At 34.6% G+C, this 14,933-nt stretch overlaps 1 protein-coding gene and 1 pseudogene across 4 annotated transcripts in view; both read left to right on the plus strand.

Moving 5' to 3' along the window:
• The window catches only part of LOC105488986 (androglobin), a 234,652-nt gene that overhangs the window by 40,779 nt on the left and 178,940 nt on the right, over positions 1-14,933 (plus strand). For all 4 annotated transcript variants that reach the window (XM_011753533.3, XM_011753534.3, XM_011753535.3 and 1 more), the window contains exons 2-3: positions 937-1,099; positions 10,461-10,553. In XM_011753533.3, the coding sequence (XP_011751835.2) occupies positions 937-1,099; positions 10,461-10,553 (256 nt within the window). The remainder of the gene's footprint in view (positions 1-936; positions 1,100-10,460; positions 10,554-14,933) is intronic.
• On the plus strand, positions 5,430-5,583 carry LOC112427927 (U6 spliceosomal RNA; annotated as a pseudogene).

Raw genomic sequence — 14,933 nt, forward strand, 5'->3', positions numbered from 1 at the left:
AGTCTGGTTTTTTAACTGCTTATCCCATGGTCTATAGGCAGTGTTCTAGCCTCACAAGTAGTTAAAAACTTGAAAACTGAATAATATTCCTATTTTACACTTTAAAAATCATGAAAATGAACAAAAAGTAGCATTCAAGGTTTAGTAATATGGGAACTGTAATACACATATATTTAAAGTTGGAAACAAGCCCAACTTTTCAGTAGAAAATTAGTCAAAATCTATCAAACCTTAAATATGCATACACTTTGGAATAGGAAGTCTCCTCATTAAAATCTATCCTAACAAAATAATGTGAATGTACACAAAGATTTTGCAGTAAGAACCACCACCATAGTCTTGTTTATGAAAGTGAAAAATTTAAAAATTTTAAAAATTGACCCCCCCAAATTTCCAAATATAGAAGCTTAGTTAAATGAAATGAGGTATATTCATACAAGAGGATCTTGTACAATCCTTAAATTAGCATTTAGATAAACATTTAGAACATGAGAAATATTAACAATATGCTGATAAGTGGTACAAACCGGTTTATACAAAGTATATGCAAAATGATTTAATTTTTGAAAAAATACACATAGACTGATAGATATATAGACAAGATTCTATATATCAGTGTGAGAAGATAGCCATTTATCAACTATATGTTGTCTGTGTTTATGATATTTGATAATACTGTATATCATTTTTTAAAAATTCTTGCTTTAGTAAGTAGGGACTAAGACTCCACTTTAGTTTATGTGATAAACTCTTTGGGGTTATTTCAGTCTTTAGAACCTTAACATGTAGAAGCTGCTTAGCCATAAGTATGATTGTATTAAAAATGTAGTTAGTATGACTCAGCTGAGAAGACAGATTTATGTTATGCAGTTACTCCAATATTTGACCTCAGAGATTTTAATTAAACCTAATCTACCACTCTCTGTCTCTGTCTAGTTTCTATCTTTTTGGCAGTAATGTACAACCTGGTTCTATTGAACAAAAGAAGGGCAAATTCCCAATCTGGCCAGAGTGGAGTGAAGCTGACATAAATTCAGAAAAGTGGGATGCAGGCAAAGGTGCAAAAGAAAAGGACAAAACAGGAAAAAGCCCTGTATTTGTAAGTAGATGTGAATGTGACTAGGTTTCATTTTGGTTTTTAGTTTTATAATGGAATGAGATTTGTAAACATAAGAGGGTATTCATTCTTCTCCACAATCTCCATTCAAAAGGGAAATTTTTTATTTGTCTATTGGCCCCACCTCCCAACACTCCCACTCTGTCTTTCCAAGCCTTAGACCTGAGCTTCGGTGAATCATATTTGGGTAAACTGGAAGAAAGCGATGTGACCAAAGAATCATAATGAAATAAAGGAAAAATTAAGAGAGAAGGCAAGTTAGCCAGTGGACCTTGGACAGAGTTTGGAAACAGGCATTTATAAAGAGTGGTTTAGAAAATGAAAATCCACAGTGGACTTGTAAGCTGTGACCTGGAGATAATAGGAAAGATAATTTTTCAAAGGAAATGTTACTGTGAGATGAAAACTGTATTCCTCCTACTATCTCCTCAAGATATGTGAATAAAGATCATCACTGCTCTTCTTTTACTTTTTGTCACATAAACATGGCATGTCCCTGAGATTGGTGCTAAAATGTAGAATTTCTACATTTTCCAATTATATTACTTTAGGTTATTTTGCCTATTTAAAAATGTTTACTCTATTTCTAAAGACTTCAAAGTTGAGGCTATGGGTCTGACTTGGCATTTAAAATATGATCTACTTATTGGGTGCAATAATTCATTTAAAAGTATTTATGGAAAACAATATAAATTTCTAGACATAAATGTAAGTGCCAGAAGGGTTTAGTTGAATTTTGCATAAAGCGTTCTGAAATAGTAAATCTTAGGATGTATGTTTTGTTCACAAAATACTGTATCACAAATTGCATGATTCATATTGGTCAATTTGTTAACAAAAGGTATTCAGTAAAGGTGTTGCTGACTCTGTTAGCACCTAAACAATTTCCAAATTAGCAACATGTAAGGGAACAAATTCTTTGCACTACATCTAAAATGATTATGGGACTTCTAGATGCAGAGGGCTTTGAATTCTCTGGGTTTAAATGAAAATTGGCATATTCTATGTATTTTTTTCAGTGATTCAAAACTTATGGAGAGAGAGAAAGAGAGAGAGGGAGTATGTGTGGGTGCGGGTGTGTGTGTGTTTAGCCTTCAGAATTTACATCAGAAGGATAGAGTGTGCAAATCCTCAGCTGAGCAGTTGAACTCTGGAAAAGTTCTAGAGATGAGTCACTCTGAAGTCTGGAGAAACTACAGACAGGGAAAGGCAAAAGTGCTTGAAATTTTTGAAATAGGATATAAAAATAACCTTTTAGGGAGCTTGGAGAGCAAGCATTCCTTCATCACACGACTGAAAAAGTTTTTGCAAATCCCTGGAAGGTTGGGGGTCAAATACTGGGATTTATCAGAGTTATTAAACCAAGGGCAAGTCTATCGGGTGAACATTTATTGGAGGAAAATCAGAGATACTGGAGCACTAGCAAGTGTGACATCAGTGTGTTGGTCACCTGATGTCCATTTCATTTCGGGGCAGCATATGCAAATGAGGCTGCCTGACATTGGACCCCAAAGTAGATACTGTGGCCCTTGTACTAAGGAGCTTTATAAAACTACATGGTTTAAAAAAGCACTAGGCCAACTCTTGCTGTGAACAGGGGCTATCCATTAGAATGTGACAATTGAGAACCTTAACCAATATCCTATTCTGTCACTTTAGCTTTCAAAAACAGGAGAGCACTAGGTCAAACCAAAATGTAAAGTGGTAAAATCTAGAATAGAACCTTACTTTCCACTTCTGGTCTGTCACAATCTCACCCATGGCTCATGAAGCAGCAGTTCCTCCACTGGAGTGAGTCGTGGACAGTGTCCAAGCCTTGTGATTGCATCTGCATGAAACGGTTGCATGGTAGCTCTTAGCCCTGATTTGCAGTATCCATATTTTACTAAGATTAATTTCCTTAAGCATTCAACGATAGCAAGTACCCTTGGAGTTTTGCAGAAGGCCACATCCCTAGATGTGAGGCTAGTCGTCAGGAAATCAGCCTCAGATGAATTCACTCTTCCCTCTAAGTCCAGAGAAAGGTCTCACTTCTTTAGCTAAGTGATGAGAACTAAAGAATGTGATGGGTGAATCAAATTGTGAATATATTATGCATTACTGTAAGGTCATTATAAGGGACACAGCTAAAGAAAAATAATGTGGAAAGATTACCGTTAACTTCTTAATGAGGGAGACCCAAATCCTGGGGAAAAGGGAACCCAACAAGGTCAGTTCCACATTCACTTTGTTCTTTTTTTATTTATTTATTCCTCTCTCAAGTACATTTATTAATTCAAGACACAAAGATTAGGGATCAAGCACAAAGTAGTGTCCTGGGACCTGTGTCAGTTTCTTGAGCTGGAGAGACAGAGGATATTGCCTAGGACTGCTAAAGCAATCCAAACTTGAACCAAAACCCCAGGGCTAATGGCAGAGAAGCGATGTGAAAATTTTGGATATAATTTTATTTCAAGATATTTACTCAACTCCTAAACTATGTATGAAGGAAAAGCTATGGAGCAAATGAGTAAACAGCAGCAGCTTGAAGGTGAAGTAAAAAATGATTTAATGGTGCTTTGGAGATAAATTTAGGAACATCAAGGTAAAGGGACCCTGATAAACACTCCAGCTTTTTTAGACAGTGCAGCAGACCAGCTAAGCATTCTGTATGAAGTAAGGGCAAACCAAATTTACACCAGCCCTACCAAATCCTGAAACCCAGTGTTGACTGGGTCAGGTACATCTTGTACTCTGCCTGCCAAAAGGAAGTAAAATTCTCCTCTCTAGAAGAAGACATCATTATCTAGAGCCCATATTAATTTTTAGACTCAATGTATATCATTCATCAAAACTTATTAAGCATGTGAATTCTACCAGATGTACAAAGACAAGCTGGTACCATTCTTACAGAAACTATTCCAAAAAATTGAGAAGGAGATACTCCTCCCCAACTCATTCCGTGAGAACATTATCATCCTGGTAACAAAACATGACAGAGACACAACAACAACAAAAAACTTCAGGCCAGTATCCTTGCTGGACATTGATGTAAAAATCCTCAACAAAATACTTGCCAACCAAATCCAGCAGCACATCAAAAAGCTAATCCACCATGATCAAGTAGGCTTCACTGCCAGGATGCAAGGTTGCTTCAACAGACACAAATCAATCAGTGTGATTCATCACATAAACACAACTAAAGACAAAAGCCACATGATTATGTCAACAGATGCAGAAACAACTTTTGATAAAATTCAACACCCCTTGATGTTAAGCCTTTTCCCATTTACAAAAAAGTGCAGCTCACTTCCTGCATTCATTTAGTTTTACATAAACATACTCTTTGAGGCTGAAGCAAATCTGACTAATTTTCAAGTGAAAATAAAACATAAAAAGCTGTTCTTAGAGTTATTTCTAAACAGAACTTCTCTCTAATATTAATGTAACAGAAATGTATATGATGATCACTATTTAATACTTTTCTTCATGTGATAAATTTCAAAGCACAGAATAACACAAAGTGGAACATCACATTCTGCAAAAAACAATGTATTTCTCTCCAGATATTATTGCTGTCCTTGCTGTTGTGCAAGCCTCAAACTTTGCAGTGATTACTTGGATTTCATTTCATTTCCCTGATATTGGTAGTAGGCTTTTGGGCAAAATGTCTTCCAGACAGGTGAAGATGTGTGGCATCATCAGAACATGGGTGACCTTGAAGATGTTGCTGCCCTGGGGTGTGATGCTTTTCCAGCATTCTTTTAATCAACAGGAGTCTGAGGTTTACCTGGTTAATCATGTGCTCAGGATTGTCCTTCTTGAACAGGATGTAGGAATTCAGTGCTTTGATGTTTAGAGGTGGTGAAAGAATTTCTTATACCAAACGTGTTTTATCTTGGAATAAACACTGCAACTGCAAGCACTGCTGGTGAGTATTCTCGGGGGCAAGTGGGAAATGGTTAAAAACTCTCAATAAACTAGGTATTGAAGGAACATACCTTGAAATAAAAAGAACTATCTATGAAAAACCCACAGCAAACATTATACTGAATGACAAGGGCTGGAAGCATTCCTCTTGAAAACTGGCACATGACAAAGATGTCCTCTCTCACCACTCCTATTCAACACAGTATTGGAAGTTCTAGCCAGAGAAATCAGCTAAGAAAAAGGAATAAAGGGCACCCTAATAGGTAGAGAGGAAGTCAAACTCTCCCTGTTTGCAGATGACATGATTCTATATCTAGAAAACCCCATAGTCTCAGATCAAAAGCTTCTTCAGATGGTAAACAACTTCAGCAAAGTTTCAGGATTCAAAATCAGTATACAGGGCTCACTTCAGCAGTGCATATACTAAAATTGGAATGATACAGAAAAGATTTGCATGGCCCCTGCACAAGCATGGCCCTTGCACAAGCATGGCTCCTGCACAAGCATGGCTCCTGCGCAAACATGGCACACAAATTCGTGAAGAGGTCCATATTTTTAATTAATAATCTAACTTTGCAATGGAAATAATTAGAGAAGCTAGAACAAATTAATCCCAATGCTAGCAGAAGATGAGAAATAATGAAAATTAGAGCTGAACTGAGGGAAAATGAGACAGGAAAAATAATTTCAAAGATCAACAAATCCAGGAGTTGTTGTTTTGAAAAAATTAGTAAAACAGACCACTAGCTAGACTAATAACAAAGAAAAGATACAAAATCCAAATAAACACAATTAGAAATGATGAAGGTAGTGTTACTACTGACCCCACAGAAATAAAAACAACTATCAGAAACGACTACAAACTCCTCTATGCACACGAGCTACAAAACCTAGAAGAGATGGATAAATTGCTGGACACATACACCCTCCTAAGACTGAGCCAGGAAGATATTGTTTTCCTGAACAAACCAATAACAAGCTCTGAAATGGAATCAGTAATAAGGGGCCTACCAACTAAACAAAAGCCTGGCACCTGATGGATTACAGCTGAATTCTACCATATGTAGAAAGATGAGCTGGTACCATTTCTACTGAAACTATTCTAAAAAATTGAGAAGGAGGGACTCCTCCCAAAGTGATTCTATGAGGCCAGCAACATCTTGATAACAAAACCTGGCAGAGACACAACAAAAAATGAAAATGTCAGCTCAATATTCTTGATGAACATCGATGCAAAATTCCTCAACAAGATACTTGCAAATCGAATCCAGCAGCACATCAAAAAGCTAATCTACCATGATTAAGTACTCTTCATACCCAGGATGCAAGGTTGGCTCAACATATGCAAATCAATAAACGTGATTCTTCACATAAACAAAACTAAAGACAAAAACCACGTGAATATCTAAATAGATGAAGAAAAGGCTTTTGATTAAATTTGACACCACTTCATGTAAAAATCTCTTAATAAACTAGGTATTGAAGGATCATACCTCAAAATAATAAGAACCATCTATGACAAACCCACAGTCAACATTATACTGAATGGGTAAAAGCCAGAAGCATTCCCCTTTGAAAACCACCATAAGACAAAGATGCCCTCACTCACCACTTCTATTTAACATAGTATTGGAAGTCCTAGCCAGAGCAATCAGATGGGAGAAAGAAATAAAGTGCATCCAAGAAGAGAGGAAGTTAAACTATCTCTATTTGAAGACGACATAATTCCATATCTAGAAAACCCCATAGTCTTGTCCCAAAAGCTCCAGTAGCTGATGTTGCTATTGTTCAGCAAAGTTGCTGGATACAAATTCAATGTATAAAAACCACTAGTATTCCTATACACCAACAATAGACAAAATGAGAGCCAAATCAGAAAGGCAAGTCATTCACAATTGTCACAAAAGGAAGAAAATACCTAGGAATTCAGCTAACCAGGGAGGTGAAACAACTATACAAGCAGAACTACAAAACCGCTCAAACAGAAACAAACAGGAAAACATTCCATGCTCATAGATAGGAAGAATCAATATCATTGAAAAGGCTATACTGCCCAAAGTAATTTACAGATTCAATGCTGTCCCTATCAAAATACCAATGACATTCTTCACAGAACTAGAAAAAAACTATTTTAAAGTTCATGTGAAACGAAAAAAGAGCCCGAATAGTCAAGGCAATCCTAAGGAAAAAAAAAAAAAGAAGAAGAAGAAGCTGGAGGAATCACGCAACCTGACTTCAAACCATACTATTATACAAGGCTATAGTAACCAAAACAGCATGGTACTGATTTGAAAACAGGCACATAGACGAATGAGGCAGAGTAGAGAGCCCATAAGTAAGGCCACACATCTATGACCATCTGATCTTTGACAAAGCTGACAAAAACAAGCAATGGGGAAAAGCCTCCCCATTCAATAAATGGTGCTGAGATAGCTGGCTAGCCATATGCAGAAGATTGAAGCTAGACCCTGTTCTTACACCATACACAAAAATCAACTCACGATGGAATAAAGACTTAAATGTAAAACCCAAAACTATAAAAACCCTGAAAAACAACCTAGGCAATACCATAGCATCCTGGACATAGAAATGGGCAAAGATTTCTTGACAAAGCCACCAAAAGCAATTGCAACAAAAGCAAAAATTGACAAGTGGATCTGATTAAACTTAAGAGCTTCTGCACAGCAAAATAAACTATCAACAGAGTAAACAGACAAACTACAGAATGGGAGAAAACATTTGCAAACTGTACACTTGACCAAGGTCTAATATCCAGTATCTATAAGGAATTTAAACACATTTACAAGAGAAAAACAAACAACCACATTTAAAAGTGGGCAAATGACATGAACAGACCTGAACTTCTCAAAAGAAGTCATATGTGCAGCCAACAAGCATATGAAAAAAGCTCTATCAGAATTTGTATTATTAAAAAGCCAAAAAAAGTAACAGATGCTGGTGAGGTTATGGAGAAAAAGGAATGCTTATAGTTCAACCATTGTAGGAAGCACTACGTCAATTCCTCAAAGAGGTATAAGTAGAACTACCACTTGACCTAGCAATCCTATTACTGGCTATATACCCAGAGGAACATAAATCATTCTACCGTAGAGATACATGCATGTGAATGTTCATTGCAGCACTATTCACAATAGCAAAAAACGTGGAAGCAACCTAAATAACCATCAATGACAGATTGAATAAAGAAAATGTGATACATATACACCATGGATACATATACACTATGTGTACGCATACACTGTGAAACCATGAGAAAGAACAAGATCATGTCTTTTGTGGGAACATGGATGGAGCTGGAGGCTACTATCTTTAGCAAACTAATGCAGGAACAAAAAACCAAATACCACACATTCTCACTTCTAAGTGGGAGCTAAATCATAAGAACTTATAAACACCAAGAAGGAAACAACAGACACTGGGATCTACTTGATTAGGGAGGCTGGGAAGAAAGAGAGGCGCAGAAAAGATAACTATTAGGTAGTAGGCTTAACAACCGGCTGATGAAATAATCTGTACAACAAACCCCTGTGACATGAGTTTACCTGTGGAACAAAGCTCCTCATGTACCCCCAATTATAAAATAAAAGGTTTTTTTAAAAAAAATTACAAGATATGAAAAGAAATAGAACCACGTGACTGAAAACCAAGTAGAGAAATCAAATAATAGAAATTGATCCATGAACACTTTAGATTTTGGCATTGTTAGATAAGGAACTTTAAAACAACTAAATATTTGCAATAAAGGAGGGGAAAATGATGTGAGAAAACCCCAGAAGTGTAGCAACAGCTCCTGGAAATTCAGTCAATTTTTCGATGATTCGCTTTTTGAGAATCTTGCCTGGATGTTGACATATGCTTTGTCTTCATTCAGATTATTCCAGTATCTTAAAGGTGACAATAAACTACATCTTCAGATAAACGTATATACTTACAATGTTCGGACTGTACACAATGCCCTCAAATATAACCTGTTTCTCAGGCCACACCAGACTTAGGGTAAAAACGTGATTACTATGAAAATCACAAAACAGTATTTATTTATCCCTGTCCTTATTAACTCAGGTGAAGCTTAGTTGCTCTTTATCCTGTACAGATAGTTTATATTCCTGAAGCAATTTCATTTATAACTTGGCAATTTTAATGTTATGTTTTATAAGAAGAACTCTTACATAGTACTTGCCTGAAGCACTTCTAACTTACTAGATTGCTAGCATTTGAGAGTATGCATTTGGATATTATTCTTTCTCCAGAGCTCACTAATTGACCCATAATAAGAGTTCAAAAATTAATGAATTAATTGCTTTCTTGGGCATTTATCTTAGATAAATGAAAACTTATGTTATGCAGGTGTTAACAGCAGCTTTATTGGTAATAGCCCAACCCTGGAAACAGCCCAGATGTTCTTCAATAAACAATTGGTGAAAAAACAAATGTCTATACATGAAATATTACTCGGCAATAAACAAAAACAAACTATTGATACCTGAAACAACTTGGATGAATCTCCAGAGAATTATACAGACAGAAGCAAAACCAATCCAAAGGATTTCATACTTCCTTACAATTATACCACATATGGTGTGATTTCATCTATATAACATTACTGAATGTTATGTAGACATTTGGTATATAATGACAAAATTATAGAAATAGAGATCAGAGGAATTTCTGCCAGGTGTTAGGGATGGGGTATGGGATGGGGAGTGGAAGCATAGGTATGGCTATGAAAAAGCATAGGAATGGTACTTGTGGTGATAAAATTGTTCTATATCTTGACCGTCTATGTCAATATCCTGGTTGTGATACTGCTTACAGTTTCACAAGATGTTACACTTGGAGAAATTGGGTAAAGGGAATACAAGAACCCATTGTATTATTTCATACAGCTGTATATGAATCTATAATTATCTCAAAGGTAAGAGATTAATTTTTAAAATTAATAAATGAAAATCAGGTCAAACATCCAAGTTTTATTTATATATAATCTTGTTTATGATTCTAATAGTTGAAAATTAAATAAATATTTTTAAATCTTCTACATTCAAGTAAAAAAATTTTTTCAATGGAGAATGTGGCCATGTCTGGCCCATCGTAAATTGCTTTCCTGCCATATCTAATTTATTTTCCAAAGCATCTCATGCTTGTTTGGGCTACCTCATATATAATCAAAATGCAGCTCAAAAATCAATGAGCATATTACATGTAATCAATGAGTATATGTAAATTACATACATTATTGTTAAATTCAGTATTTTTAAAATACTCCACGAATTAGCTCTTACGACAAGGATGCAAACTGCTTTGTAAAGGCTTATTGATTGACCAAATCAATTTATTTCTTTTTTATTAAAATTTAGTTGTTTTTATTTTAATAAAACAATATGGAGAAAAAACTCAATTTATTTTTATATAGCATTTTTTTGAAGACCCTGAAGGAAAGATTGAGTTACCACCATCGTTGAAAATTTATTCCTGGAAACGTCCACAGGATATTTTATTTAGTCGGGTAAGAAAGTTTTTTCTATTAAATAAAATACTTACTATGTGGATGTATTATCCTAGTGATAAAAATTGCATTTTTGTTATGATTTAGGGTAAGTTTCTCTTGTGGCATTCAGTAAAAAAAGTAATTGCTTTTTGGCAACTAATCAAAAATAAATGTTTATCAATATAGTTTAATATTTCTTGTACTGGCTTCTGAGATATTATTGAATTTTTGTTTAGAGCCTTTACTTTTCTTCTTCTCTCCAAAGTGTTACATTATCACTTAAAATGTTGTGTATGAAGTTATTCCTTAATTTCTGACTGACACACTTCTTTCTGCTTCTTTGCATGAACATTCATAGGATGGAGATCTGTTTTCTCCTGTGTTTATTAGCATTAATTTTCCGGCCCAAGAGTTTTGCACTTAGATATCTCTATTTCAGGGATTCTTGAAGTATTTTCCAGAGAATACATTAGTTTCTGGATCTCACACCCAACCACTTGAATCATATTGACTGGAACATCACTCAATAAACTTTCATTTTTAAATAGCACTTACAGAGATTAAATCTTTAAACATACTGGACTATCTTAATAACAGCCATGTTAGTTTGAATATATTTAGATTTTCCAAGGGTTAAATTACCACTAATGCCTTTGTCCTTCCTTGAATCTGCTATTATTTTCACCTAATTCATAGGAAACCAGTGGGCGAAATGATTTAGAAGTAGTCAAATGATGGTAATAAACCTGATTGTTCTGTACATTTGTGGAATCCATTAAAATTATGTATATATATAAAATTTATTTTATTCCTAAAAGTTTTAGCCTCATTAGAACTGCTACTAATTCAAGAAAATATAATATATCCATCATATTTTTCAAGTACTCTTACTAGTTGAGTAAATCAGATGAATCTAAATTCAAAGATTCACTAAAATGCAAAAATAATATTCTACCTACCAGAGTATTTTTTGAATGCCTACTTATACGATATTTGAAATAAAATAAATCAAATATATATGAACCATGCTTTTAAGTTACTTATAGTATTAGATAACATTGACATGAAGAATATAAATTCTGTGATATTAATATAATGTACTTAATATTAATGTGTTACTAACAATATTCAGTCTCTGCTCAATATAAGTACATGGTTTACATTTCATACAAATAACGGGTATGAATTGCACAAGATGATGCTGTTTTAAATTTGGATAAACATAAAAGTCTTTTTCCTCAGGTTCCTTTGGTCAAGGAGGTGGGTCTGCCCAGTAAGTTAGGGAAGCCTTAGGATTTTACTTTTTAGTATATATTCCCCCTTTCCTTTTTGGGCAAGATATGCCAGAGGCAGTATCAATGGTCAAGGTTTTATTTTGGTTCATATTAATGTCAGGCTGGTGTGACTACCTGTGCCAGGCCATCATGTTCCTTGGTGGCACCCCTCTGGTCAAGGGACTTAGAGTCTAAAGACTTACAGCCAATTACCCATTTTAGGCAAGATACGAATGGAGGTGGGCAGGTGTTTATTAATTATTAAAACCCTTTTAAGTAATATAAGAGCCCAAAATTAAAGTCAAAAAGCAAGGATACCAAATTGACCTGTCTTTAAGTTTTACGCATTGAGCTATCAGCTGTTTAGGCATCTGTGTGCCCAGGAGGCAAGACTCTGTAACTTAACAGCAGAAGGATTAGTTAATAGCACCTGATAAGAAATCTTTCAGTGGGGTGAAGGTATTGATAGTAGTCCATGACTTGACTGGAAATTGTAAAAATATTTTACAACCTTGTAGTGACTAATTTTTATACTTTTGATAAGTTTCAACAACAAATCTGAGACTTAATTTAGAAGAATTTAACTTCTGATGACATTTGTCAAAGATGTTAAAGGGCTCAAAACATTTGATCAAAACAGAATCACACGCTGGCTATGGTGGCTCATTCATGTAATCCCAGCACTTTGAGCACTTTGGGAGGCTGAGGTGGGTGGATCATTGAGACCAGCTTGGCCAACACAGTGAAATTATGTCTCTGCTAAAAATACAAAAATTATCCAGGTGTGGTAATGCATGTCTGTAATCCCAGCTACCCCGGAGGCTGAGGCACAAGAATCACTCGAACCTGGGAGGCAGAGTTTTCAGTGAACTGAGATTGGACCACTGCACTACAGCCCAAGTGACAGAGCAAGACCCTGTCTCAAAAACAAACAAACAAACAAACAATAATGGAATCATGGGCCTGATAGTTAAAAGACTTTAAAGGCAATATAAAAGATTACATGAATGTAAAAACCTTAACTCTTTTTAATCTCAGAGTTTTATGTAATCAAAAATCTAATAATAATAACATAGGAATTATCTTGATAAAATATAAAATCTTATTTTTTTAAAGCCAGTTGCCCAAAAGGCAAAGAGAAATCTTTTTTAGTGTGATTGATTTTCCTTACGGAAAACCCATTTAGATAACCTGGAAGTCAAGCATGATGAAAAAAAAAAATACTTGAATTGAATCAGACACAGGAAAAGTGTGTTCAAGGTTGTGAGTATAGTAGGGGAATACACAATTGTTAGTAATTGCATGAGAAGTTTTGTGATTTCACTGAAAAATTTAGACATATTTAAAAAGCCAAGAGTACAAAATCAAGTTATAGTTTTGGAAAACATTGCGTTTACTTTATACTTTATTGTATTACATTTATTTTATTTTTAAGATAAAACATTTTAGCATCAGGCCACAACAACAACTAGAACCAGATGAAAAAAGTTACAGGATCTGATGAAAAAGCTGAAGGAGAAAGTTATCATCTCAGTCCTTCTGAAAGGGACAAAGAGTTGAAAGCAGCAAAACAAACAACAAAGTTGAATTTTTGAGATATGATTCTGATAAGTTTTTAAAATAAATAATAGAATATAAATAAAAACTTATAGTAATTTTATTGAGCACAAATAAATACCTTAAGAAAACCTTTTTTTAACATAGGGGTCCAATTTTAGAAAGACTCTAGAAAATAATTTATGTACATTGTCACAACTTACACAGATCATATATGACATGTTTGGACTTTCTTGTTTTATGTGGTTTTCTTTTTTAAATAATAAGTCATTTTATTTTAGGCCAAAAATTTACCATCTAAGTTTTTACATAAAATTATGTTTTATAACCTTTTTTAACCAAAAATATACTTTCATATTTATATAAATACCTCTCTTTTATTTACTTTTTTTTTTTTTACTTTATCTTACTTTCAGAGATAGGATCTCACTATGTTGCCCAGGCTGGTCTTGAACTCCTGTACTCCAGTGATCCTGTTGTCTTGACCTCCCAAAGTGCTAGGATTACAAACATTAGCCACTGTGTCCAGCCACTGTATTAGTCCATTCTCACGCTACTATAAAGACATACCTGAGACTGGGAAATTTATGGAGAAAAGAGGTTTAATTGACTCACAGTTCCACAGGCTGTATAGGAGGCATGGCTAGGGAGGCCTCAGGAAACTTACAATCATGGCAGAAGGTGAAGGGGAAGAAAGCACTTCTTCACATGGTGACAGGAGAGAGGGAGAGTAAGGGGGAAGTGCATAAGCTTTTAAACCATCAAATTTCATGAGAACTCCCTCATGATCAGGAGAGCAGCAAGGAAGAAATCTGCCCCCATGATCCAATCACCTCCCACTGTGCTCCTCCCCCAACATTTGGAATTACAGTTCAACATTAGATTTGGATGGAGACACAGAGCCAAACCATATAAGTCACCTTTTTAAATAAAAAACTTGTAAATAACCCCTAAATTATATAAAATTATTTTTAAATAAGAACACAATGTATGGAATTATATATTAACTAAAATTTATAGTTTTAGTAATGTTAAATTTTCATGAAAACCTAAGCAGCAAGAAATCCTTAACTATTCATCAGATGTTAGTATCTCATAAATGAAACCATTTTACAAATTTTAGAAACTTGTATTTTTTTTATATTAAACCCTCTTTTAGTTGGAAATGACCCAGATATCCAATGAGCATCCAAAATAATTTTAAGATTTTAAATTACACAAAAAATCTTCCTCCAAGCATTTATCTCATTTTTATGTACTCTTTTTAAATTTTTAACAGTGTATAATAGATTAGTCTTGAAAACTGAGATATTAAACAAAGGTAGTCATCATTTAAAGTTTTTTTTCTAACCATTTATCAAGTCTGTGAACATTGGTTATTCACCTAAATAAGAATCTTAAAGTGAAATACATGGGCATTTTGCTGATAACTCAGAAGATTTAGTCATTTTTATTGAAACAACAATATTAAGTTAGTCTTATTTGTTTAAAAAAAAAAGTCACACAAACAAAGATTGTTTTGTTTTTGGCTCGCTGATAGTCTCACAATCTTTGTGCCAAACTCTGA

This window comes from Macaca nemestrina, chromosome 5, assembly GCF_043159975.1.
Source record: "Macaca nemestrina isolate mMacNem1 chromosome 5, mMacNem.hap1, whole genome shotgun sequence".
NCBI classification, from domain to species: domain Eukaryota; kingdom Metazoa; phylum Chordata; class Mammalia; order Primates; family Cercopithecidae; genus Macaca; species Macaca nemestrina.